General features: G+C 51.8%; 2 protein-coding genes across 6 annotated transcripts in view; one reads left to right on the plus strand and one right to left on the minus strand.

Moving 5' to 3' along the window:
• EVC (EvC ciliary complex subunit 1) overlaps positions 1-15,930 on the plus strand; it is a 62,498-nt gene extending 46,568 nt beyond the window's left edge. For 2 of the 4 annotated variants that reach the window (XM_059165551.1, XM_059165557.1), the window contains 8 exons: positions 3,552-3,762; positions 4,708-4,914; positions 7,098-7,242; positions 7,876-7,987; positions 12,350-12,476; positions 13,209-13,302; positions 13,825-13,936; positions 14,494-15,930. In XM_059165551.1, coding sequence (XP_059021534.1) covers positions 3,552-3,762; positions 4,708-4,914; positions 7,098-7,242; positions 7,876-7,987; positions 12,350-12,476; positions 13,209-13,302; positions 13,825-13,936; positions 14,494-14,578 — 1,093 coding nt within the window. In that variant the 3' untranslated portion in view covers positions 14,579-15,930. Of the gene's footprint in view, positions 1-3,431; positions 3,487-3,551; positions 3,763-4,707; positions 4,915-7,097; positions 7,243-7,875; positions 7,988-12,349; positions 12,477-13,208; positions 13,303-13,824; positions 13,937-14,493 lie in introns of those variants that run through there. The other 2 variants (XR_009351558.1, XM_059165566.1) reach the window with 2 other exon arrangements.
• A 5,144-nt stretch (positions 15,931-21,074) lies between these two features.
• Positions 21,075-27,625, minus strand: part of CRMP1 (collapsin response mediator protein 1) — a 71,657-nt gene continuing 65,106 nt past the window's right edge. For both annotated transcript variants that reach the window (XM_059165580.1, XM_059165591.1), the window contains exons 13-14: positions 25,291-25,456; positions 21,075-22,133 (exon numbers count right to left, since the gene is read on the minus strand). In XM_059165580.1, coding sequence (XP_059021563.1) covers positions 22,042-22,133; positions 25,291-25,456 — 258 coding nt within the window. In that variant the 3' untranslated portion in view covers positions 21,075-22,041. The remainder of the gene's footprint in view (positions 22,134-25,290; positions 25,457-27,625) is intronic.

Raw genomic sequence — 27,625 nt, forward strand, 5'->3', positions numbered from 1 at the left:
ATTATTTTAAGTCTACAACTCAACGACTTTTGGTACATTTACAGAGTTCTTCAGCTATGACCATGATCCAAATTTAGAACATTTTCTATCACTTAAAAAGCCTCCATGTCCCCATTTTCAGCCACTACCAATTTATTAATAAATCCATATTCTTCTCTATTTTTTTAAAAAAAAGATTTTATTTGTTATTTGAGAGAGAGAGAAAAAGCCAGGGGGAGCAACAGAGAGGGAGGGAGAAACAGACACCCTACTGAGCAGAGAACCTGATATGGGACTCAATCTGGGGATTCTGAGATTATTACCTGAGCCAAAGGCAGATGCTTAACACACTGAGTCACCAGGCATCTCTCTTTTCTACTTTTTCTATAGTTAATAGTGTAGTACCATATTCAACTTCCTCTAAAATATTTGTGTTTCCTTGTTTTATATAAGAAAAATTATTTCGATAAAACTGTTTTTCTAGTTGCCAGCCTTTTCCAGGACCCTGGTGTGTGTATACATCAAGAAGTAGGTGGATATCTGTCATATTGGATACAATAGGGGAAGGAGATGACAACAAGCAGAAAAACCTTGTGAGCCATGCTAAGATGATAGGGAGTGATTGGAAGATTTGTCCAGCCTGAAACTTGTGTCTTTTATTTGTACTAATATTTGGTCCAATTATATTTAATGTAAATCTTAATATTGTTATATTTTGATTTTTAATCTATCATCTTACTGTTTGTTTTATATTTGTTTTCTGCTGCTCTGTGTTCTCTCTCTTCTGTCACCTTCTTTTGGATTAGTTTTTTCTTTTTTTAATTTTAATTTATCTGTCTTTTGGCATGTTAGCTATGTATTCTTTACTGTGCTTTTAGTTGTTCAAAGATTTTAAATTGCATCCTTGATGTGTCAAAAATCTGATATACACTAATATATTCCTTCTTCCGGGAAATATGGACACCTTAGAACACTTTAATTCCATTTATTCCTCTCTCATAGAGTATGCTTTTTTAGTAGATATTTTACTTCTCTATTTTAACCCTATGAGATGTTATCATTATTATTTTATGCAGTCAACATTTACTTAGTTTTGTTCACGTATTTATCCTTTTTGTTGCTCTTGATTCTTTCCTGTGTCTTTAGGGATCCATTTGGGATTATTTTCCTTTGCGGGAAGTTTCTCTTTATTTCATATCTGCTAGAACCTAAATTCTCTTAGGTTTTATTTGTCTGAAAAGGTCTGTCTCATCTTTACATTTGAGGAATATTTTTATTGGGTATAAAATCCTAGCTTGGTTGTTATTTTTTAAATGCTTTTAAAGATAATCTTTCATATTCTGGTTTCAGTTATTTCTGGCTGCTTTTAAGATTTTTCTTTTGTTGGAGTGCCTGGGTGGCTCAGTCATTAAGCGGCTGCCTTTGGCTTGGGTCCTGGGATCGAGCTCCACATCGGGCTCCCTCCTTGGCAGGAGGCCTGCTTTCTCCCTCTCCCACTCCCACTGCTTGTGTTCCCTCTCTTACTATGTCTCTCTCCATCAAATAAATAAATAAAATCTTAAAAAAAAAAAAAGATTTTCTTTTGTTCTTTGGTTTTCATCAGTTTATTATATATGCCTAAACATGCATATGGCTTCCATGGGTAATTCTTGTTTGTTTGCATAATAAACTTGCAGTGCCTCTTGAATCTTCTTTGGTTTGCTGTATTTCATCAGTTTTTTAAAATCCTCAGCCATTATCTCCTTAATATTCCTTTTGCCCAGTCTTTCCCTACATTTCTAGAGCTCCAATTATACATTTTATTAGACTTTTTCACCATATCCCACATACATCTTATATGCTATCCCATATTTTTCATTCTTTTGTTCTGTGTGATTCAGGCTGGATACTTATTTTGAGCTGTCTTCTAGTTCACACTCTCTTAAGCAATGTCCCATCTGCTGTTAAATCCATCCACAGCTCTTAATGTTGGTACTGAATTTTCAGTTCTAGAACTTCCATTTGTCCAGCCTGAAACTTGTGTCTTTTATTTGTACTAATATTTATTTGTACTTATTTTTTTTTTTTTAAGATTTTATTTATTTATCAGAGAGAGAGAGGGAGAGAGCGAGCACAGGCAGACAGAATGGCAGGCAGAGGCAGAGGGAGAAGCAGGCTCCCTGCTGAGCAAGGAGCCTGATGTGGGACTCGATCCCGGGACACTGGGATCATGACCTGAGCTGAAGGCAACTACTTAACCAACTGAGCCACCCAGGCGTCCCTATTTATTTGTACTTATTTTGAGCTGTATTCTAGTTCACGCTCTCTTAAGCATAGTTTTCTTCATAGTTTTCTGTTGTCTCCTGAAATTCTTCATCTTATCATTTAATTTATTAAATGTATTCATCATAACTATTGTAAAGGTTTTGTCTGATTATCTCAATATCTGATATCTTTCAGGTGTCTTTCTATTGTCTATTTTTTCTTTCTATTTTTGACCATTTCCTATCTGTTTACAAGTCTGGTTATTTTTATTGAATGCTGGACCCTGTATTTGAAAATTGTAGAGATCATTTAAGGTTTTGAATAATGAGATCTTCCTCCAGAAAGGATTTATCTTAATTCTAGCAGGGATTTCACTTAATGGCAGATCTGTGACCCTATTTGTGAATGTAGCTGATTCAAAATTAAGCTTCCATAAAGGATGATTCCTTATTCTTAGGACAAGAGCCCCAGCTGAAAGCCTGGAGTGTTTGCCAGGTCTCTCCTCCTTAGTATGTTGACTGCCAACACACTCCTCAGCTTTTCAGGCTGTCAGAAAATATCAAATGTGGACTTCTCTTGTAGACCCGGTTCTTCACTAGAGTCATTGGGATGGGAACTCAAAAACAGCCTACAGTTTCGGTTCTGGATGCATTGATTTTTCAAGTTATGTAAGAAATTCAAGTGGATATCTACTGAAGACAGCTGCATATATGCATCAGAAACTTGGGGCAGGATAAAATAAAGTTGAAAAGATGAATAAAAGAACAGATGACTGAATACAGGTGAACAGCCGTGTCTAAGAGAACAGGCAGCATGAGATGAGACAATTCCAACCTACTGCCTTCTGGAAAGGCTCCCTGAGGAGCTGGGCTACTTGAGGTGTTGTTTCTTGGTAGCTTAATGTATTAGGGTTGTCCAGAGACACAGAACGAACAGGGGATGTATACACAGGCAAGCTGGAGACCCCAGAGAGACAGTGGTGTATTTCCAGTCCCAAGTCTGAAGGCTTGACACCCAGGAAGAGCTGATATCTTGGTTTGAGTCCAAAGGCAGGGGGGAAGAACCCCATATTCCAAACCAATGCAACCCATGGGAGGTTCAGCCTTTTCTTATCTTCAGGACTTCCACTGACTGGATGGGGCTCACCTACATTAGGAAGTGCAGTCTGGTTTACCCCACCTACTGACCCAAACATTAATCTCATCCAGAAGCACCCAGAATAATATTCGGGCATCCTGTGAACATTCTGGCTGACAAATAAAGGTAACCATCACGTTCGGTGAAGCCAAGAGCATTGACTCCCAGCCCCGTGCCCACTTTCCTCAAAGGTCCACATGGTGCATCCTGCAGGGACATGACCTTCTGCTGCGCTCCGCCCTCCGGAGGCTGGCTCTCCGGGGCAGCGCCATCACCACGCTGACCCACATGAGACTTTCCGGGAAAAAGAGCCTTCTCCAGGAGTTGCGTGAGCAGCATGCCCTGGAGCAGGGCTCCTCCCAGTGTCTGGATGAACATCAGTGGCAGCTACTCAGAGCCTTGGTAAGATCGGCATATCCGCCCCCTACTGGCCCAGCCAGGCAATGCCACTCCATCAGGTTCCAGTCTCAGCCATGATTGCCAAAGCCCAAATCTTGGCGCCCCTGTTGGTGCAGGGTGAGAAAATGGCAGCCTCCGGAGGGAGGATGTGGGGAGTAACAGGTGTGCGAGAGGGCTTTAGTGTCTGCTATATTGAGAATTATGCTAAACACGAGTATGAAATCAGAAAACAGACCCATACCATCATTATCAGGGTGCTGGGAGGAAGGCGTCCTATGATCTGTTTTAAGGCTTGAACAAGTCGAAATAAAGGATTTATAATATGTAGGGCTGGGATTTAAACCCAAGCAGGCCGACTGCTCCTGTGGAGCCACTGAGCTATTGGAACAGCTGGTGTTTTGACACATTAGTGAGGGAGAAGCTCACGGTCACTTTCCTTTTACCTGGGAGAGCTCCATGGGAAGCAGGCAGGACTGGCCCTCCTGCCCCTGACCCTCTTCACCTCCTCCTCCAGCTCAGATTCCCTGCCCTGGCTTCTGTGACATGCCAGATTATACTCAGACTCAGCTCTGGCTTCGAAACCTAGCTCTGCTGTGTGACTTCTACAAAGTTATTTAATGTCTCTGGACCTCTATATCCTCATCACTCCCAGTGTTCAGGCCTCATGATGTTTTGGAAGAATGAGGAAGTTCTTGTAGTTCTTGAGAGGCCCCAGATGGCACTGGGCACACAGTTGGTGCTCAATAAATGCTTTGGGGGGATTTCTTCAGCAGACACCCAGGCTCATCCATTGTTGACTTTGCAAGCCCAGAGGTCCCCACTTTCTGCCTTTCTCAATCCCTTCCTCAACCCTGCTGGGGTGCTGGGCTGACACCTCCCGATCCAGGCCCCAGCCAGAGCTTCCCCACAGTGCAGCAGCAGAGGCTCTCCCTCTCCCATTCCCTCCAGGAGGCGCGGGTCGTGGAGGAGGCCAGCAGGCTGGAGGAGGAGGGTCAGCAGATCCGGCTGCAGCTCCAGCAGCAGCTCCTGGCTGAGGCCCAGGAAGTCGGGCGGCTCCTGCAGCAGCATACAGAGCGAGCCATCGGGCAGGCGCTGCTGGGGCATGCTCGCAACGCAGCCACCAAGAGTCGGGCCAAGGACAGGGACGACTTCCAGGTATGAGGGGAACCCAAGGGGCAAGAGGGATTGGGATGGGGTGCGGGTGGCAGGGCGTGGCTTCCTCCTTGTACAGGCAACGATGATAAGCCATAGGAATAAAAATAACAATGGTCAGAAGTAGGGAGCACTGTACTTCTGAGTCCACCTGTATGGACCCTGTCTCACCAGGCTTGCACTGAAACGTGGCACAGAAAGTTTAGTTTCCTTTCCCTTTCAGATGGGAAAACAGGCTAATCATGGGCAAGACATGTTTAAAGCCTTCCAGATTTAAAAAGTGGCTGACTTGGGGCTGGAACCCAGTCTCGCCTGCATGGCAGCACATGCTCTGTTTCCCCTCTGCTGCCTCTCACCTTGAACCATAAGGAAAGATGAGACACCTCCACTTGTGGCTGATGTCCACAGTAAGAGTGTCTGTGGCTGGCTTGCACAGAAGGTGCCACAGATTTGAAACCTGTAACAGCTAGCTGTCATTGTGATGTGCCCAGATGCTTGTGGGCTTCATTCATGAGCTCGTTCCTTCAAATAGAGTCACTTTACCAATACACATTGCAAAGAGTTGGACCCACATTGCTGGGATGCCCCCTCTCCTTCCAAATATCTCAGGTCTGCTACACACAATCCAGACATCCGGGCTGTGCCTGGATTGTGACGTTGGTAGGGTCACTGCCTTGCCCTAATATTCTACACCTCTTACCTGATAAGAGCTCACAGCATGAAAATGGAATAAATATAAGCATGGCACCCCTTCCCAGAGGGGGTCTTAGTCAGGCTAGGGTATGGTGCTCCCTCCCATAAACCTACAAGAAAGAACAGGTGCTCCATTTCTGGAAGAATGCTCCTTTATTCAAGCTCCAGCCACAGGACTTTTTGTCCCTGAGCCCTATGGCAGACGCTGGGCTAGTGATCAGGTGGACAGCATCTCCCCTCTGTGGGACTTACCAGCTCCTACCAGATGGGCAGGACACAGAGGGGAGCAGACAGTGCCCCCACTCCTATGGCAGGGAGGAAGGAGGACAGAAAGCCTGATGGTGCTGGTGGGTCCAATGACTTGGGAGGGAGTGGAGAAGAGGGACTTCCTGTCTCCCCGTTCCGGTTCCGGCTTCGTGTTCTAAATGGAAGTGAAAGCAGGCCACAGCCATCAGTGGCAGCTCCTGACCAGAAGTGCAAGGCCAGGTCCAAGGTCCTTGGAGAAGTGGAGTTGGAGCCCCTCTGTGAGAATGCCCAAGTCAGCACAGAGGGAGAGAGACAAGGCACGTTGCGGGATGAGTGTGGCTGTGGGAGCTGTAGATGCTCAGACCTGCTCCCCCACCCTCTTCACCTCCACAGCCTCCACACACGCCTGCAAAAGCAGGATACGTTTCTCAGATAATGCTTGGAGAATAAGTGAACAGAATAGCTCTAGAGACATAACGTAATCAACCCCACAGCAGTAACTACTTGGTAATAAATGGGCATTTCTTTTCTTGCCCAAAGCCTGGAACCATTCGATAAATGGTTTGTAGAAATGGGAACCCTTGAGTCTGACTCTCTCCCATCATCTTATGAAGTAATGGCTGGTGGCTTTGCCAGTGCACAGCCAACACGTCCATGAGGAGGGGACATTTCCTCTCCACGTTGGGCCTGAAGGTTTATCACCTGAGAATGCGTACTGCTGCTTGTAACAGAAAGACATGCTAAAATGGCAAATAAATAGAAGTTATTCACCCCACATAACAAGAAATGTGGAGGTAGGTGGCTTCAAGCTAGCACAGAGGCTCTGTGATGTGACAAAGCACCAACTCTTTCTTTCCACTCCACCATTCTTGATGTTAGTTTGCTGTCTCATAGTCTCGAAATGGCCACTTCCCCTCCAGACATCAGATTTGCATTCCAGGCAGAAAGAAGAAAACAGCAAAATCTTCCCCACACACTAAGCTTTGCCTTCACGTTTGTAAAGGGAAGGTCCCCCATCAGTCTTTCCCTAACACTGTGTCTCATTGGCTGGAACTGGGTCATACGGCCAGCCCCAGACCACCCCTGCCTAAGGAAATAAGGTCACCAAGAAGGGTGTAAACCAAGCACACACTGCTTGCTCTCTGACCAGTCAAGGCTGGGAGTTGTGGAAGCCAAGTACCAGGACAAGGGGAGGCAGGGGACCCTGCGTGCAACTTCCTTGCTGAGTCTTTTGCCTCCTGCCACAGAGGACACTGACAGAGGCGGCCGTGGAGAGCGTTTATGTGACCAGCACTGGGGTCGACCGGCTCGTGCAAGCCTATTATCAGCAGATCAGGAGGGTCATGGAGGACCATGAGGAGAGGAGACTCCAGCATCTGGAGACCCTGCAAGGTACGGCGCCCTCCTCAGGGAAGCCCCGCAGGCCATGGGTGGGACATGCCCGATGGCTCTGGATACTTCATGGTTCTCCAGAGTAAGGGCTGGGCTGGGCCAGCAGGAGACAGACGAGGCTGCCACACTGAGCATTCAGGGGCATTCACTAACCCTCCAAGCGTTGGTGTCCCCATCTGTGGGGCTAGGGTTGGGCTCACTCTCCCTGCATCCTCTGAGCTCTGACCTCCTGCTTCCCTGACACCCCAGCTCTAATGTGAGGATTTCTCCATCAATGCATTGAAATGATAAACTTAACTGTCCCCATGAGCAATTCTGGCTTCATTCATACTTCGTTGTTGAACAGCCACAGAAGGTTATGTCCCTAGAGATCACCCAGGTTAGAGACCATCCAGGTTAAACCTCTCTGTACATTCTAGAAAGCTCCTCCCTCTCCTCCAGGGGTGCAGGGTCTGTGAGGGAAGCCGTGCTTTCTCGTGCATCCGGAGGCTTTCCCAGGGCGAGCATGGGTGCTGGGTAAACACATATGCTCCGAGAGCAGGTGTCCCACTGATCTTTGTGCCCCAGCCCTGCCCCAGACCTGGCACAGACGTGTCCAGACATGCCCCCAATCTCGTGTGTTGAATGGCCTAGGTGAGAGAACGGAGAATTACAAGCTGCGGACAAAGCAAGGCCTCGGGGAGCCTTCCTCAGGGAGCCCAGTGGCGGGTGGAGCTGGCAAAGCCTGCAAGGCGGTCCATCAGAGGTGAGCTCCCCCTTTTGGCGTCTGATGGGACCTGTACCTGTCTGGTTCGGGAGGCCCGTGCGCCTCTGTCTGGCTTCCGGCTAGACTCACGGCCCCTTGGAGGGGCCTGGCACAAGGGAAAGAAGGAGTCCGGGTGCGGGTGTTCCCCCAGTGCCAACTCTGACACGAGGATGGGGGGCAGGCTGTTTACTCTGGAGGTGACTCCTGAAAGTCCAGTGAGGGAGACCAAGGTGTCAGCCGGCTGGGTTGAGCTCTTGTCCAGGCTCTGGGAAGACCCTTTCCAGGCTTCCTTAGGCTGTTGGCACCACCAGGTTCCTGGCAGAGCTGAGGTCCCATTGCCTTGCCGCTGCTGGTTGGGGGCCACCTCGACCTCCTAGCGACCTCTCCTGTGCTCTGCCTCCATCTTCAGCCACGTCTTTCTTGACTCCGGTTGGAGAAACTTCTCTGCTGGTAGCATCCCCATGATTGAGACCCACCCAGATAACCCAGGATAATCTCCAGATCTTAAAAGTTGCTGACCCTGATCAAGCCTTCAAGGAGCTGATTGGCATGAAAAGCAACGTCTTCACTGGTTCCGGGGATTAGGGACACTTGTGGGGGACACTGTGTGGCTGACCACAATAGAAAACAAAACAGATCGGCCCCAGGACAGTGAGGTGTTTCCACAGCACCCAAGGCTCAAGCCCACTCTGGACCTCCTGAGAGATTGTGTAAAATTCAACTTCCAATTTTGCCAGCAAGGGATGTGGAATGAGGGCCCCGCCCTGGAGGTGTGATGTCACGGGCCGGTCTGGCCGGCCCCCGAGGGACAGAGAATGCGCTGAGACATAGACACAGCAACTTGGCGTAAGGAGCCACTGACCTGGGAGGAAACTGTCCTCGGATGCCCGACAGCCTCCCAGGGAGCAAGGGGCTGTGCGTGCTGCCTCAATCTTCCCCTGTAAGCACCTCCCTCGATGGGCTCACAGCTAGCCCCCGGGAACAGCACCTGTAACTCCCGAGCTCATAGCCAGGGGGGAGAGACGGACAGGGAAACAGCAATAAATTGGCACAGGTGCTCTGATGGGGGAGGGGAGGGTCCCCGCAGGATGGCGGGGCAGGGGTATGGGTCCCTTGTCCAAGCAGAGGCATCCCGGCAGCTGGAAGCAGCAGCAGAATGATCACTGCCCTGCATGATGGAGGTGTGGACTCTGCGCCGTGCTGCACGGTCAGTTCCAGCCCCTGTCTGACAGTTGGTTTAGGACCCAAGATCCACAGGGCCCCCTGGGTCAGACTATGTCCTACATCTGCTCTCCACAAATCCTCCAAAGGGCCGTCAGCTGTGGTCAGCAGGTGTCCTGCCATCAGGCTGCAAGGTGCGATCTTGCCTGGACCCTGGAAGATCCATCCACCTGTGGACCCTCAACTATCCAGTGCGGGCAGCATTGTGTCCGATGGTTCTCCTGCTGGACGGACAGGTCTCGGGCCCCCACACTCAGACTTGGGGGCTTTGAGAGGGTCTCCAGAAATCTGAATTGTTAATACACTCCTCCTCTCCAGGGATGATGGTGGATATAGTCTGAGGGCTTCACTTTGACCCCCGTGACCCAGGAGGAGGGGCCTCGGCCACCCCCAATCCAGAAGCCACCAGGCGTATGGGAGAGGGAAGCAGAGCCCAGGAAGGATGTGGGTGCGTGACCAAGGTTCACTGTGACTTAGATGGCCTTCTATGTGGCCATCAGTGTTCTTCCCGCTCTGCCCAGTTATTCAAAGTTCCTAGTGAAAGCTGGCCAGAACTCCTGGGGACAGAGCCGTGTCGTCACAACAGATAATCGACTAGGAAGGGCAACATAAGAATGAGCCCACAAAGCAGTTCTCTGTCCAATGGCAGATTCCATTATTGCATCTCTGGTGAGTGCTGTGGTCGTGGGAAGGCCCGTCTGAGAAACACCAGTGACCCTGCAGTGGCAGGGCCCTTTCTGAGAGCCACGCACTATCTTGGTGCCTTCCCACCCCAATCCTCAGCTTCCCCATCCGTGAAGGGGGCTTGCAGTAGCTCCAGCCGCACTCATGTATTCCCGTGCAGTGCCAACAGCGGGGGTGGGGGGCTCATGGCCAGCAACCCCATGTCCCTCCCCATTGGCAGAGTCATCACCACGGTGCCTTCTGCCCTGTGCCCAGTGCCCCTTGAGATTTGAACACCTCTGCCATCAGAACTGTACCAAACGGAGGTCTTTGAATCGCCATTTCCATACTCAAATAGAAGTCTAAGGATAAGGGATTTAAGAGCTGATGTACCTTGTCCAGGTGTCTCAGACCCTACAGGCAGACCTCCCTTGGCGGACGGGATGCTTCAGGGTCAGCAGTCCTGAAGGGGATCATGCTCTGGGGCCAGGCACTACACGGCTGTCCATCCACAGGCAGGACTGTCCAGTGCATGGCTCCTCCCTCGGCCACTCTCCTGTCTCAGATCCTTGTCACTCCCCTCCTGGCTTAGAGCTGTGGCCTCTGGGCTCCCATCTTGTCCTGCCGTCCACACTGCAACGAGGACATCACAGAAATACAAGACAGCCAGGTCTCGGGCTGTCCTGGGCCCTTTCTTGACTCCCCAGGCCTTACAGGGTGAAGCCCCACCTGGACCCCTCCCCATGTGGTGCTCCCCCAGCCTGCCACTCCCATTAGCCAAGCCCCCAGTGGGTGGCAGCCAAGAGTGACCAGGCCTGTTGACAGAACAGGCAAGGGACAGGGTGCTCACAGTAAGAAGCCACCTAGCGGCTAAATGGGGTCCCCCAAAAGATTTGCCCATGTCCTTATCCCTGGAGCCAGTGCATGTGACTTATTTGGAAGAAAGATCTTTACAGACGTCATCCAGTTGAAGCTTTTGAGAAGAGATCGTCCTGGATTATTTCCGCAGGTCCTAAATCCAACGGCAAGTGGGGCCGAGGGAGGTTCCATCACACACGGGACCACGGGAGGATGGAGGCAGAGGTAGGGCTGGTGTGGACACCTGCTCAGGAGTGCCAGCAGCCACCAGGAGAGGGGAGAGGCAGGGAAGGGGCTCTCCCCTAGCCCTGTGGAGGGAGCACAGTCTGCCGACACCTTGATCGAAGCCTTTGGGCCACCAGAGCTGTGAGACAATAGATTTCTGTTATGTGCCCCGTGTCAGCTTGTGGTCCTTCGTTAGAGCAGACCCAGGAAATGAATGCAGCCTCCCAGAGGATGTGGGAGTGGCCAAGCGGCAGAGCCGGGACCTCCGCTACTCCGGTGACATGTTCTTCCTCCACCCCCGCCCCAGCCCCAGCTCACAGGGCCCCCTCATGCAGTCAGGCACTGTGAGTCCCTTCCTCGCACCTGCACCTTCCAAACTCAGGCCAGAGATATTTTTATGTATAATCGAAGGAGGGGAATGGATGGATTAATGGGAAGGGGTCTTGTAGGATGAGTAGGAGTTTGCCAAGCAAATACAAAGAAGAAGGGAAAGATATTACTGGCCAAGAGAAGAGCATGAAGCAAAAGCCAAGTGAAACGTGCCTTCAGGTGAACACCATAAACAGCCACCTGCGGACCCCAGAGGGGGCTTCTCTCTTCAGAGCCAGAAATTCAGCACATTTGGAAAAGTATTCACAGAAGATTGGAAAGAAAATGGCAGAAGGCGGTTATGCAAATGTGGTGGATGGGATGGAATTGTGCCTGTTTGCTTAGGGTCAGAGGAGGGTCAGGCCAGGAAGGGAGGGTATTGGGATGGGGGGTAGGATCTCCACCCCTGAAAGCAAGGTGGGGCTGTCTGCAGATCAGGGACCTCCCTGTGGCCCCAGCTCGGAGCCCTGCCTCCCTCCGAGGCTTGGGGCTCCCGTATTCAGGATTTGTCAAATGCCGAGTGCTTGGCAATGAGCATTCTAGTTCCCGTTTTCAGTACGGATGGGTAGCTCGTGGGACTCTGGTCCTCTCAGGAGCATGCCCCCCTACCCCTAGGCTCTGATGATTTCTCCTATGAAGAGGCCACTTGCTGTTTAATCACTTGGCAGCTGGGGGACCCGGAGACTCCCTCCCACACCCCCGAGCTGCTCCCACCCTGATGATTCTACTCTTTGTCCTGCTGATATCCCCAAGGATCAGGTAGGGCCCAGTGAAAAACAGGCCTGCGGGATTCTGGAAACTGGTCCAGAGTGTGAATTGCGTTCGTGATGAGTCAGCCCCCTGGTGGCCGCTGTCGCCCCCTGCGCAGGCACCATAAATCAGCGGAGGCCATCCTTGTCTCATGGCTCATGGGCCGCTGCTGGCCACCCGTTCCCATGACTCAGCAGGTACCTGGAGAGCTTGTGCTGGGTCTCTGATTGACCGGTCGGCAAGGGCAGTGCTGATGGCCTCCGTTCCTTCCGCCAGAATGGAGGAGCAGCGGAAAACGTTTCTGGCCCAGTTCACCATGCACCACCGGGTCCGCCTGGATGCTTGGAAGCAGAAGGCAAAGGCTGTGGATCATCTGGAAGCCCAGCTCGAGGCCCAGCTTCAGGTGGGAGTTTTGGCAAAGTGCTTGCCCAATGTGGGTGGGGTGGGCCACGAGGAACGGAGCAGCACAACGCCACTCTCGTGACCACAGGGCAGCAAAGACACCTCGGCCCTGGCTCAGTGAGGTTGTCTCTGGCCATGGGCTTGACCGTGAGCCCTGGGGCCGGCAGGAGTCTTCACCCCAGTACGGCCATGGTGAGATGACAGTAGAGGCGGGGAACGCTTACTAACTGAGGGTCTGTCACTGAACCGAGGGCCGTACACACGCCCTCTGATGTCACCCTCTGACAGCCAAGGTTGGGGTCGCTGGTGTATTCCGGTTACAGATGGGGACACTGAGAGCTTGGTCACCATCTAGCATCCCACAGTTAATAAGTCACGGCAGCCATGCTTGTGTTAACCCACAGTCTTGGCAGCCAAGAACTCAGAGCCCAGAGCTGAGCAGAAGGGAGTTAGATCTCGACTCTGCTGCTCCACCTCTGTGGCCCTCATGAAGTCCCCACCTCAACGTTCTCATCTGTAGAATGGGGTCCCCTGCTGTTGTGAGTGAGGATGGACAGTTCTCCAGCAGGAGCTAGAAAACGCTGGCTCCCTCCCTCCCCTAGGTCTGCACCCCTCTGGGGTGCTGCTGGGGGTACTGTGTGCTCCCAGGGCCACAGTCCCTTCAGCCTCGTTGTGGTGGAGAGGCGAGACCGGGCAGAGGGACCCCTGGCTGACCCTCCCTCCTTGTGTTCAGGAAGCTGAGCAGAGCTTCATCTCTGAGCTGGCGGCCTTGGCCCGGGTGCCCCTTCCCCAAAGCAGACTGTCGCCAAGTAAGCGTGGACTATCAGGTAAGTCCTAGAAGGCAGTGCCCTAGGCAGGAGCCTCTCGGGGCTGCGGATGGGATTCCAGTCCCGTGTCCGCCACTAATACTCTGCGTGGCTTCTGTGCCCTCGTCTGTAAATGAGCAGGCTCAGGGCAGCACTGGGGCCCCCTGGGAATAATTAACACCCCACTAAATATCTGGTTGCCTGCAGCAGCTTCAGTGACCTCACAGGTGGTGTAGCCTGCTAACGGGATAGGGATGGGGAGCTGTTGAAGGACACAGGGGTCTGCTGACCTGTGTTGTGCTCTCGGGGTCTTACTGCTTGTGTGATAGAAACACGGGGAGACTGACAGCCCTGGGTTCGAACCCCAGCTCTGCCACTGAATGGCTGTCTGGCCTTGAGAAAGCGCCTCACACCCCGGGCCTCAGTTTTCCCACAAGTTAAGTGGGTGCAATCGTGGAAAGCACAGAATGTATACTTGGCCTGAGTTGGAGTCCCATGCTGGGGGTCACGGTGCCAAAGTCCGGGTTTCTGTGTCTTCTGCAGAGAAGCCCGTAAGGACGAGAAAGAAGAAGCCCCTACCCCAGGAGAAAGGGGACCCAGGGGGGCCCACTGACGATGACCCTGCCTTGGGGAGCCACCCCTCGGGATCGCTCAGGTACAGCGGGGACCCCGGCGTGCTGCCCGTGGGTGCTTACTGACCACCCAAAGTCCGGGCAGAGAAATCTGCACCTTCCTCAGAGGTGTTGGCCAGAGGCTCCCAAACACGACAGACAATGGTGAGAGGTGTTAATACTCCTGTCACAGCTGCCATCCGTGTCCTTTGTGGCTGGTTTGCCCATGACCTAGCTCCATGTCCCACAAGCATGCAGCCTAAATGACCGGGCAGTTCTCCCCCCGCCAACCCAACCTTCGGTAGACCCCCACCATTACAGATGCCCTGGGATTTCCAGTCGGATAAATGTATCCTGGGCACCTAGTCATCAGAGCAGGGGGGTCCCTTTCCCTGTGGTCCTCAGATGACCCCCCCACACACACACACATCAAACAGAGGCAAACTGGGAGCTTTGTTTTTCTCCCAACAACCCCAGTCAAAGGGAAAGTGGTTTAGATCGCCTGTCACTGCCTTTCCCTCTGATCACATTGGAGAAGTGCTTGCCTCTAGACAGATCTGGAATCAGAGTTCTGACCCCTGCTTTGCGTTCATGTTTCCAGCAGCAAAAGGCTGAACCAGCAAGAAAATGAAGCTGGTGATGGCGAGAGCCCCAAGAGACTGCTGAGGGAAAGAAGCAACTTGTAGTTGGCGGCAGTCAGGGCTGAAGCCAAGAAGCCGGCCTGGACACTACTGCCAGCCCCAGCCGGGTGAGGCAGTGAGGGCCACTGGAGGGACGGGGTCCCCCTCTGCCTCCCAGGATCGCTGCGAGGGGGCTGGACAGAGACCGATGGACAGCGCCCGACAAGGCTCCTTGACCAGGGCGGACCCTCCTGCCTGTGGAATTAGAAACCCATGTGGGACACCTGTCTGCCGTTTTCTCTCTCTGGCTTCGAGATGTGGCTTCCTTCCTCAGGGACCTCTTCCTCCTTCACTGTCTGAACCACCCCCCCATGGTGTCCTGCTGTCCTCCGAGCGCGACCACCCAGTGTGAGGCAGCCTTACTCCAGCCCCAGGGCGCCCCTGCTCCCCAGGTGCTCCCAGGTGTTTTGCTGGGTGTGCAGGGGTCTCTGGGAGTGCTGGGGTCATCTGGCCAGAAGCCTTTTCTCCACCATTTCTGTCACCTCATTCTGTCTGTTCCATGAGATGTGTCCTATGTGCCATGTCCCACACACTTGGCTACAGTGTTCTTATCTGGACCCATTCCTGGGTTTGGGTCAGCTAGTAGCTAATGCCAGTCACTTTGGGGCTAAGTCTCAGGGTCCCAGGACCCTGACAGAGACTGTAGAATCCCTGGCCTGTGGACCTACGTCACCAGCTCTGGGGACCCGAGGCCCCACAGAAACATCCTGATGCCTGTGCGGGTCTTCTGGGGGCAGCCCCGCTCAGCCCTTGGACATTCCCGGGGAGGAAGGAGACCCCATTTCCGCGGGGGTCTCTGCTGCTCCCAAAGCTTCCAGACCAGCCCTATTGAAACAACTCCCAGGAGAGGCCTTTCCCACCCGGAAAGAAAATCACTCTTTTCATTGAAATCAGGGATTCTCAACCTTGGCACTCTGGACATTTTGGGTGAGATAATTCTTCGTTTGAGGGTAGGGGCTGTTCTGTGCATAGTGGGATAATTTGTGGCATCCCGGGCCCCCCAGATTCCAGCACTGCCCAGTCGTGGGATCCAGACATGTCTCCAGGGACATGGCCAGATGTTCCCTGGGAGGCATCACCCCTAACCTGAGTCAAAGTGTGCCACCACCTGGGAAGTCCGGACAGAGTGGGCCCTGGGAGCCCCTGTCCTGGCGATCTCCTGGGCCATTTGTGGCCTGACTTTTTATTTCTTAAAATCTCAGACTCTCTCAGTCAGGAAAGAGTGGCTCTGGGACGGAAACCACCCGTCGTGCTTACCTGGCTTGTTAAGGATGCTTCCTATCAGAGCATCGGGTCCCAACGGGTCTGCCCATAGGCTCCCTCTTGTGGCTGAATAAAGCATTTCATTATTCTGCCGAGTCTGTGAACAAGCTGTGGTTCCCTTCTTGCAGTATTCTGGGAAGGTGGTTGATCTAGAGACCACTTTTGTCACGTGGGTCCTTCACACAGAGGCATTCTGGAGTTGGGGGTGTGTGATCTGGTGACTTGAATTTGGTAAATGCAGACACCCCCCCCCCCCCCGCAGCCCCGTCCTCTTGGAAGGATCAAAGGCAGCTCAGCTTCTGTAGATCTTGCGGGAAAATTGTTTTGTTTCCTGTGTGTAGCATCCTCCGCCTGAGCGATGGTGTCGCACTCCGGTGCTGCTGGGCCCTTCTTCGGGCCTGCTGTATAGCTGTTGCACTTGGCACAGCTTGGGGCGCAGAACTCGGTGGACACTGGACTGTTCCTGTTCTCATCACAGTAGAGACGGAGCCTTCCAGCCTCCAAGCAGGGGCACAGAGGTGCCTCCCATAATGCACCTGCTGTCCACATCAGAATAAAACGTGGACACCAGAAGCCATGGGACTGGCTGGCGCAGGCTCTGGCATGCCTGAGGCAGGGTTCACAAACCCAGCACACGCAGTGCAGAGGAGACGGAGGACCTATCGCCACTGATCTGCAACCCTTCCTATCACAGTGAGTAGTATGGGTGAGAGGTTGGTGGGGAGGTCGACACTGGTGACCTGGAAGGGGATGGTGGGTAAGTTAGTGGATTCTTTCCTCCACACACACCTTCCGTCTGACCTGAACTCAGCAAGGCGGAAGGCCGGGGCTCTTCAGGGACCTCTCTGGCCAGCCTGGTGTCTGTCCTGCCCCTACCTCTAGGGCTGATCTAGACAGGACAACAGGAGACGCCTAACTGCTCCAACCTTTGCCTCCTGCTCTTCCCTGCCTCCTCTGACTGGCCCACATATCCCAAGACCCAAAGCTGACTGGTGCACACTTCAGCAGCATTCTTTGCTCAAAGGAGAAAAAGCAAAATCTTTAACAAAGACCACAAGGCCTGGCAAGGTCTGATCTCAGCCACAGCCCTGCTGATGCCCCACCCTCACTCAGCCTGTCTCTTCTTGTGGCCTCACACCTGTCCTCCCCCACGTGCCACTGGGCCTTTGCACAGGATGTTTGTGCTGCCGGCCTGGAACAACCCTACACCCTGCCCCTCACCTCTGCCTCACAAGCCTGTAAACATCATTCACATCTCAATGGCAAGACTCACATCAAGCACCTTCCCTACAACCCCTAGACAAGATCAGGCCCTCCCCTTGGGCTTTTAGCCTAACAGAGGAAAAATAAACATGGCTTTATTTACCATCCACATTTGGAACCAGCTGAGACATAGAGATGTTGGGGAGATCTGTACATGGATCTTGATGGAGCCACTTTGGAGGGCTGTGACTGGTCCTGTGGCCGTGAAGTCTCGCTCCTCCATTCCTACCTGGCCACACACATAGCCCCAGACACAAGCCTCCCCCGTGGGGACAACTGGAAGCACCACAAGAACAGAGAAACAGGGAAACCAGATATGGGGTGAGAGTGCTGGAATGTGTACATTTTGGGAAGAAGAGCTTAATAAAAATCAAATGAAACTACAAAGGGATAAGAGCGAATCAGTATTCAGAATGAGGGAGGAGAGGAGAATGATTTATTTTTTTAAAGCCTACAGAATTCCACACAAAAAATCACAAATCCAAAACAAATAGTTTTCTAAATCAGTGGATTGCCTCATTCACCTCTATAATACCTCAATCTAGTATTTCTCCACTCGAAATTCGACACACCTGGCAGCCAGGAGATGTTCTGTGGACCAGCCTCTGGCTCGGTGCTCCTCTGTCCCTCCCCCTCGGGCCACACACTTCTGGCGCCAGGTGCCACGGGACTTGCGTACTCTGATCCTGATACAGGAGAGGTAGCACAGGGCTGGCTGTTTGTGCTGGGCTGGCCAGCACACAGAAACATCTCAGTGAACCCCTGTCCACCTGCCCTGACCTGACCCTGGAAATGCCCATGGCCTCCCCAGTGACACCTGATACTCGGGGACGTAGGCGGGGAAGAAAATCGTGTCTTAACCGGCTGCAGCTCACAATGTACACAGGAACAAGGGCTCTGTGGACATAGCACTAAGCCCACCCCCAGGCCTGGGGAGGGGTCTGTGCAGACGTCATTGACTTCATGGTAAACCACGTCCAAGGTCAGTCATATCCTTGGAGAGAGGAAAGGACACCCCTCGGCACACTCAGTTCCCTCTTCTCAGACTGAGCAAGCAGGTGCGGTTCCTGGGGAAGAAGGAATGAGAAAGGCCAGGAGAGGCCCGCACCTCTGCCCTAGCGCAGATGCACCTCCCTTGGCGCAGACACCAGGAGTGGGGGATAAGCATCTGTTTCCCTTCCTGGCAGCAAAGGGCAGGTGCAGTTAGATGTTTGGGGTAATAATTTCATACCTGACCTTCCCCCAGAAAGCATTCCCACTTGCGTTCCCCTGATGAGCACAATGTTTGGTATAAAATAGTCCTCCACGGTCACTTGGTGGGAGGAAGAAGGAAGAAAGAGTGGATGGGGAAGAAACCTTCAGGGTGGCAAAAGTCCTTTTGGTTCAAAAACACTCTTCTTGCTCCTCTGCTCCAGAAATTGATGTCACTGGAGAGAAACTCCAGGCCAATAACACTGGAAATGTGCATCACCAGGGCCCACGCTTTGTGCCACGGAGAGTCACAACCACATGCACTTTGGTGCAAAGAACAGCCCCCAAGTGTGTGGAGATCTGACACTCAGGCCTTGGGAGCTGCCTCCTCTGGTCCATTCACCAAAACCAAGTGGTCACACTGACTCTGGGGCCAGAGTACATTAGGCAGTGTAGAGGATAGTGAAAAATGGATGGGGGAGACTTTAGCTGTTCTGTCTCACCTTTTAGAGTCAATATGCAATACAGGTGCAAAACAGACCAGCCAATGCAGAGGGGTCAGGCCTGCCCTCACTGGGACACCAGAGCCCACTTAAGCTTAATCAGCTACAAGCTCGCTAGCTTTGCAGTGGTAGTTTGAAGCTGGCTACAGGGGAAATCAGCAAACTCTGCAAACTGGGGCTCCCAGCCCAGCCCAGCCAAGCCTTGTGTTTAGTATTTGTTTTGCAAGGTACCTTGGGATCCCTGGATCAGAAGACCCCCACACTATGGCCACCTGATTTATAATAAAGCCACCACTGCAGCCTAATGGGGAGGGGGGGGAGAATGGTCTTTTCAGTAAATGGTGTGGGGTCATTTAGATATTATATGGGAAAAAGTAAGTCTTGAGGCTTCCCTTTCCTTATACACAAAGATTAGTGGAAGATGGATCAAATACCCCAACGTGGCAAGATACAGCACGTTTTTTGGGAGGAGACTTAGGAGAATTGAGGATAGCAGAATAATTCCCTTCCAGCAAAGATGTCCACATCTTAATTCCCGGAACCTAGGACTAGGTTAGGCCTGTGACATGATAAAGGGGAATCACGGGTGTGGATAGATGGATGAGAGAATGGATAAGTTTCCCCTAAAGCTTTTCAAGAAACATCCCCTACCTCTTCCTACCATCTCAGGACCCAAAAGAGAAGCATGTGCCTTGTAAGGAATGTGGTAGCACAGGCTCCAAAACTTAAGGCTTGTCTGTCTTGCACTGCCAGGACCGGAGACTGTGACTCTTGGGGGTGCTGGGGAACCTCATGTGGGGCAGTGGGTGCTGGCCACCTCAGTCAGTTATGCAGAGGGGCAGTACCCCCACCAAGATGTGGAGCTCAGAGAATGTTGAGGCTTCTTTAGCTTGTACCCCCAGATGGGTTAGGGGGTGATGCAGGAGAGGAAATGCTTTCCAGAGAGTGGGGTAACTCACCACTACCCACGTTACTCTTCTGGAAGTTTCTGTGTTGCCCTTTAATAGTATGAATGGGCCACAACCAAACATCAAAAGACCTTATTCTTTACTCTTGAACTTTCCCTTTATTTAGCCTTGTTTCAGTAAAGTCCATGACAGACCATGAGCCAACACCATGTTGGACCTTAACTAAGGTGTCTTAACCCAGCCAGGCAGAGGGAGAACACACTAAAGCCTTTAAGTAGATGTACTTAGCTATGCTGCCTTGGATGATTATAAAACTTAGCAGTGAGGAGAAAGGAGCCTTGGACTTTGGGCCAAACTTCATGGGTCCTGGATTCAAATCCTGCATCAGCCGCTTCCTCACTGTGTGATCTTGGACAAGTCACTAAAGTCTCCAAGACTCCTCTGAAAAAGGGGCATAGTAGTAGAGCCCACCTCACAGAGCACCTGACATGTAGCCAGTGCCACACAGGTGCTACCTGCATGATCACCATCACCATCATTGTCATCACCATCACCATCATCACCACCACCATCATCATCTACCATCTCCATCCTGTTACCATCATTGTCACTGGCACCACCATCACCACCACCATCATCACCACAATCACCATCACCATCACCATCATCACCACCACCATCATCATCCACCATCACCACCAAGATCATCATCATCACCATTGCCATCAGCACCCATCATCACCATCACTATCATCATCATCATAATTCTCATCATTATCACCACCATCACCATCACCTTCAAGACCGTCATCATCATCACCATTGCCACCATCATCATCAACCACCACCATCAGCACCATCAGCACCACCATCATTACTACCATCAGCACCATCACCACCACCATCATTACTACCATCACCACCATCACCACTATAACTACTACTAGTGGCAAAATGAGATAAGCAACTTTGCCTGAGTTTTGACTCCTCAGAATATGTATCTGCTCATGGAACCAAAGGGAAGAAATGTGTTGCTTAGAAGGTTGGAGCTCCCAGTCAGAGGCAGACTGTAAGCTACAAGAAAAGAGCACCCCAAGGATGGGCCAGGCAGGAGGGAATAGACATGGGCTTTCAAACCACGCAGCAGAAGTCACCTGTCTCCTGCTTTTCCCGCCATGACCTCAGGGTCTAAGGTCAACACTCCACACCTCGTGACTGGCTCCCTCCCCTTCCTCCTCGGCTTTCCCCAGCGTCCACCAAGAATGAGTCCTGGGAAGCAACCGCCACACACCAGTCATCACAAGGAGGAGTGCTGGGCTTTTGCACCTAACCGAGCAGCCACACTTCAAAGAAAACACGCTAGTCGGGCCAGCAGGCTGTTTATTGTCTTTATTTTTTCACAAGCTTTGAATTCAGAAATAAGAGCCACGATAAGTCAGTTGTTAAGTAAAAATGGGGGTGATTACAAAGGAAAACTTTGTACAAAACTTTAAAAATCTGACTGCCCCGTCAACCACCTCGAAGGGACCAGGAGCGGGGCCACGGGGAGCAGCCCTCGCCCCATCGTTGTCAGCCCTGATGTGGGCGGGGAGACCCCTTTCTAAGTGTGAACCTGGCTAGGCCTGAAGTCGGAGTTGGCTGGAAGGACACACACAGACCAGAAGACGGCATGGCGAGTCACAAGTGCCACGGAGACCAGGGTTTCTGACACAGGACGTGGATGGTGTTTCTCTGCACACACTGGAAGGCTCCCCTGCCTCTCTGAGAATTCACAGAAGGTTCTCGAGGCGGGTGGGGGTGGGGAGGAGTGGGGCAGGCGGACTTGGGGTGGGGACAATGAGTAAACATCTTTGCGTGGAGAGTTCTGGAATCACCCCTGAGGGCTCGAGGTCTCGGCATTGGGTCTACGTGGGTCCTCGGCGATGTCCCGTCAGACGCGCTCACAGACTGCACACATAATTTAGTAACATGCATCAACTATCCTAGAACAGCTACAAGGGGGCAAAAGGAACCACCCAGAGATTCATGGAGCCCGTGGAGTCAGAAGTGGGAGGGACAGTACAAGACGCTGCTAGAACCTGTGTTCACTAAGGAGGGAAATGGAGACCCATGCTCTGAAGTGGAGTCAGCATGAACACACGACCGTGGGGCAAGGAGTTTCCAAGCAAACACACCACACTAGTACCACTTCTTCCTAAACAAGAGAGGAAAGAACATCATTCAATTTTCCCCCCATCAGTACCAAATAAAACTGCGGGTTTCCCAAACCCTGACAGGGAAAGGAATGGACATTATTCCTAGAACGCTTCACGCTGGAGCTCAGCCATCCGCCCATCGGCCTTCAGCCCAGACTGGTGATGTTGGAGCGGCCACCAGGGGGCGCCACGATGCGGTGGCCGGTGCGCCGGGGGTTGTTGTCGTCGATCTGGGCACCTGAAAGAGACGAATTTAAAAATGGAGCTTCCCTATGACCCTGCAATTCAACTACTGGGTATTTAATCCAAAGATACAGATGTAGTGAAAAGAAGGGCCATCTGTACCCCAATGTTCATAGCAGCAATGGCCACGGTCACCAAACTGTGGAAAGAGCCAAGATGCCCTTCAGCAGATGAATGGATGAAGAAGATGTGGTCCATATATACGATGGAGTATTATCCCTCCATCAGAAAGGTTGAAAACCCAACCTTTGTATCAACATGGACGGGACTGGAAGAGATTGTGCAGAGTGAAATAAGTCAAGTAGAGAGGGTCAATTATCTTATGGTTTCACTTACTTGTGGAGTATAAGAAATAACATGGAGGACATTAAGAGAAGGAAAGGAAAAGTGAGTTGGGGGAAATCGGAGGGGGGGACAAAGCATGAAAGACTGTGGACTCTGAGAAACAAACTGAAGTTTTTAGAGGGGCGGGGTGGGGGATGGGTGAGCCTGTTGGTAGATACTAAGGAGGGCATGTATGGCATGGAGCACTGGGTGTGGTGCATAAACAATGAATCTTGGAACGCTGAAAAGTAAGAAAAGAAACAAAGAGAGCCAGTCACCACTGACAGGTTCCACAGGCTACTCATGAGGGAGGCTGAGCCCTCGTCCCAATACGCCCTCCAAGCCTCTCCACACTGTGGGGTTCAGTCCAGGTTCACCTCTGCAAAGGCTCCCCAACACCCATGGGGTTCACTGCTCTCTCCTCTCTGTGCCCCCCTCAGGCCCTGAGGTGACCCTCTTGCAACCCTGAGCACCCTGCACTATTTCTCGCCTGGTGTCATGTTCTTGAACCACGTGGCAAGCACCTATTGAGTGCTTACTGTGTGCAGGCACAAGCCTGGTGCTTTAATATGTGTGTTTGAGTTTAGGGTAGACAGCAGTCTTATGAAGGGGGAAGTGTTTACTCCAAATGTATGGACAAGGAATTGGAAGCTCAGGTCATGCACTTTGTGGGGGCAATGCTGGAGGGCAGGCCAGCCAGAATTCCAGTCCCAACTGGTTTGTCTCCACAGCTCGGGCTCCTACAGGAGTTAGAACAACACACAGCAGTGCCCGAGGCTCCAAAGGTGTTTTTTGCACAGTATGCATAGCCGTGCACATGTGGGTGTGCACGTATGAGTGCATGCGTGCATGCATGAGAAGTACTTGAACCTGGATTTACCCACCTTGTTTGCAACGGCCACATCTGCATGGGGGAGGGGCATCATATTTTTTGTTTTCAATTTGCCAAAACAACCATTTGTTCCAACCTTATACATTCTCTGGCCGTTAAAGATGTAAAGTTCCAGCATCAAGCGCAGTGCCTGTGCTCAGCAGATATGGATTCGGTGCGTAAGCAGTGACTGATGGACAAAGCCAGAAGGACGGATGGCATGAGAGGGAACTGGGGTCCAGTCCGGAGACAGGTTCCAGGACAGATCGTGTCTGGAATCTGGGGGACTTGGAATCGGACCCACCTTCCCTTGGCCTTCACTTCCTTTTCTGTAAAGTGAGAGGAGCAGAGACGAAGTACCCTCCATCCCCGCCATGTCTGATCTCTGAAAGTCACTATGAGTGTAGCGTGGCAAGCTCCCTTGGTAGACACTGTGTCTTCCTGGTAGGTCAGGAACTTCTTCAAGTCCCAGAACCAGAGATCAGGCTTAGTGCTCAATCCCCGTTTCCCTCATGATCCCCTCCACCTTGGTTACCTGAGCACTACTCTGATAGCACCTGTTGGTCACAAGAACCCTAGGGCACTCAATCAGCTGCATCTCTAGAAAGTGACATTAAGCAGGTATTGAAAAGCCACCTATGAAGTCATTCCTGATGTCAGAAAGTCCCTATGGTGCTGTAGCAAATGAAGTCACCTGCTAACCTGCTGGGAGGCAGGCTGGGGCAGCGCAGTGGGTCTGGATCCAGTGAGTGCCGAGCTGGGGCATGGGCTGGTGGGTGAGCCCTTCCCGCAGACTGTTCATTTCATTGTTTCTCCAGTTCTAAAAGGGCAGGGTTCCCTGCCCACCCCCCATACCTAATAACGATCAAGAGTTGTGACTGGAGGAGAGGTCCAGTCTGCAAACTCCACGTTTCTTCACCCTCATGGCTTGTCCTGGCTCTGTGTCTAATCCCCGTTGTGCTGACTGAACATCCCATGAAATACGTGAGTGGTGTTTTGGGTCCATTGGTGGAAAACATACTAGTTCTTTTTAAAGACTTGAATCACACTCATCGTGTGAGAAACTCTTGCACTAAGGCTTGTGAGAAGTAAGATAAGTTGAAATGGGGATCCCACCACCACCACTTATATCCCCCACTGTCTAATCTCTGAGACGGACACTCCCCCGGATGGAGGGCAAGTTGTCACCCCACAATTTAAATCGCTATTCATTTCTCTCTCTTCTTCCCCATTCTCATTTGCCAAATATATTAGCTTCTCTGTTTAAATGGTTTTCATTCCTGTTAGATCTGAGTCTACAAATGAGGGGCCACTGACAAATCTTGGCCACTACTTGTTTTTGTACAGTCCATGGGCTAAGAATAGTTTTTTACATAGTTTTTTTACACTTTTCAATGGTTGCCTTTGAAATGGCTACTTAATATAATACCCTAACTTTTACGTCTTAGCTCACAAAACCTAGACCATTTACCCTCCAGCCCTTTAAGACAATATTTGCTGACCCGCCGGAGCAGACTGGGGGCTGCCCAGCTATGTCTTATCCATCGCCATATTCCTAGAACATAGCCCAGCATAGAAACACGCTAAAACCTCAAATACTCCCGTGGACAAAATTTCCGGGGGACAAAATTCCCATTCAATTCCAGCGTGTGCATGTGTGCCCTCATGTGGCGAATTGTTGAAACTGCAGCATCCTAGGGTCCGAGGGACCACGTTCGGCTTCCGGCGGAAGGCATGCTTAAGGATGAGCTCAAGGTCAATTTTTGTGCAGACTTCATCACCAGGGTTAGGTGTCTCTGTGTAGTCCCTGTGGAGCCCCTCTGCTTTCTGACTTACCCCCGCCCGTTTGGGCACTCCCAGGAGGGGAGGAGATGGGGCTCCCCACCTGTTCCTTGCTTTCTCCTCTGTAGCCCAAGGGGACTACTCGGAAGTGCTGTGGGCATGGGGAGCCTCTTACCTGATAAACTGAAGTTGGACTGGTGGAGGTTTCTGATGGGCGGTGGCTGGTGTTTGGAAGGCGAGGACTTGGCAGAAGGAGCAGGAGTCGCATATTTGGGTGTGGCTGGGACCTCGTACACAGGACCATCGTACATGCCCCTGGGAACACCTTGTAACCCTGAAACCTAAACAAAGGAAGGGGAAGGGGACAGATGGGCAAGATGCACCTGAGCCTTCCCATTCAGGGAGCCAGAGCCTTGCGGCCGGACAGTGACCAGAGGGCACCTCGGGGACATGCACACATGTGTGGGTACACATGTACACACACCGCCATATGCATGCACCCCTATATAACCCAATACACAAAGACATGCACACACACACAGAGCTCCATACAAAAGGACCCCAAACCCATTTTCAAGAGGAAAAACTCTCCCTGCATGCCTCATCTCCCTCAAGGACCACTGAATCATCTATGGTCTTGCAGAAGGCGAGCCCAAGACAAAGATTTGGGGGGAGCTAGTTTATTTGGGAGGTGATTCCAGAAAGGAGGAGGGGGAGAGGAAGGGAGAAAATCTAGCACATGGTGGGGTGATCGGACTACCTCTGAGGGCAGCCGGCTCAGGGAAACCACGAAGTGAACATCTGCTCAGACCCTCTGGTAGGTGGGGCATGGACCACAGTCTCCATCCCCACAAGTCGAGCACTGGCCCGGGGAAGCCCTACATCCCTGGCTATAGTTCTGGCCACCTTTCTGTTCTCCTCTTCACAATACCTGCTTCCCGCATCTCTGGGCATCCTTCCATTCTAGCTGGTTCCAAACCTGCCTCCCCATGACCTTCAGAGACCTCCTCCAAGCTCAGCTCCACCAGAGACAGGTTCAGGTCCTGTCCCTCACCTGGTGTGGCTCCTGTCCTCTGCCCCCAGGCACATAGGGAGGGAGTGCCCTGCACGGGAATTCAGGTCCCTGCGGATGAGGGCCTGGCATACAGACCAGGCACCTGCTCTTGTGGATGTGGCTTCTAACCACAGGCCTCAGAGTCACACCAATGTAAAGGAAATGAAGCTGGCCCCAGTGTGCTGGTGCCCCTCAGTGGGCATGCAGCCCCGAGTTTGCACAAGTCTCCTTATCTCTAGCATCCTGCTCCGGTCCCTCGGCAGCCCCAGCTCTTCATGCCATTTCCCAGATCAGACTTGCTGATTCTCCATCCATCCTTTCCCTAACTGACACACAATGTCCGTGTGATTTGGAATCTTTGACCCAGGGTGATATACCCTACAGGACACAGAAAGACCTGAGCATTGTAATGTGGGCCTCAGAGTCTGGGGTATCATGTTTCCAGGCTTTTCCATCAAAATCAGTGGTGATAGCGGGGGTCGTTTATGAAGCACAAGAAAAGCAGGACCACACACAGGAGGGTACACAGACATGTGCACACATGTCCATGCATACACATGTACACACAATCCATGCACATACATCCACGCACACACGTGAGCACCCACACCCACATACACATGTGCACACCACACATCCATGCGCACACTTGCACACCCGCATCCATGCATACACACCTGTACACAAATGTGCACACACCCATATGCATCTGTGCATACATATATGCATGCACACACCCATGCACACACACTGCACACACATACACACACATGTGCACACCCCCACATCTATGCACACATGCACATACATGTACCTGTGTGCACACATCCATGTACATACATGTAGGTATATACACCCCCACACAGAAGTACACATATACATGTATATGTATATATATATAAATGCACACACACACATTTACACACATACACAAGCTGGCCCTTCCAGCAAATGTCAGCCATTTAGTGTGGGAAGCAGGTGGCCAGAGTGACAGGAGGGACCCAACTAAGGAAGATGATGGGGCCACCAGGGGGAGTTTGCGTGAACTGAGAGCAAGCTCCGTGAACCATGCTGGAGAATGGATGGAGCCTGTGACATGCCCTTCAACGGGGCATCGTGTGTCCCTGCCGAGACTCTTCCAGGAAAGTGGGAAAGAGAGATGCAGAATGGAAGGGCAGGGGAGGCAAGAAGAGAGGGCAGGTCTGAAAGGTGTGCGAGGCCGTTCTGCCATCCCTTGAGGAGCCTGGGGGTGATTTTTCCCAGAAGGGCAAAGCCTAGAGGTTCCAACATTCCTGCTGTGTGACACTGGCCAGCCCACTGCTTCAAGCACCAGAGTCTGACCCACAGGAGGGTCCTAACGCTCAAGGAGGGGCTGCCCAAGAAGCCGAGATGATGTGGGACATGTGCCCCAAAAGAGCTCCATTCAGTGTTACTCCGGCTGCCCCTCCCATCCTAC

This window comes from Mustela lutreola, chromosome 1 (assembly GCF_030435805.1).
Source record: "Mustela lutreola isolate mMusLut2 chromosome 1, mMusLut2.pri, whole genome shotgun sequence".
In the NCBI taxonomy this organism is placed as follows: domain Eukaryota; kingdom Metazoa; phylum Chordata; class Mammalia; order Carnivora; family Mustelidae; genus Mustela; species Mustela lutreola.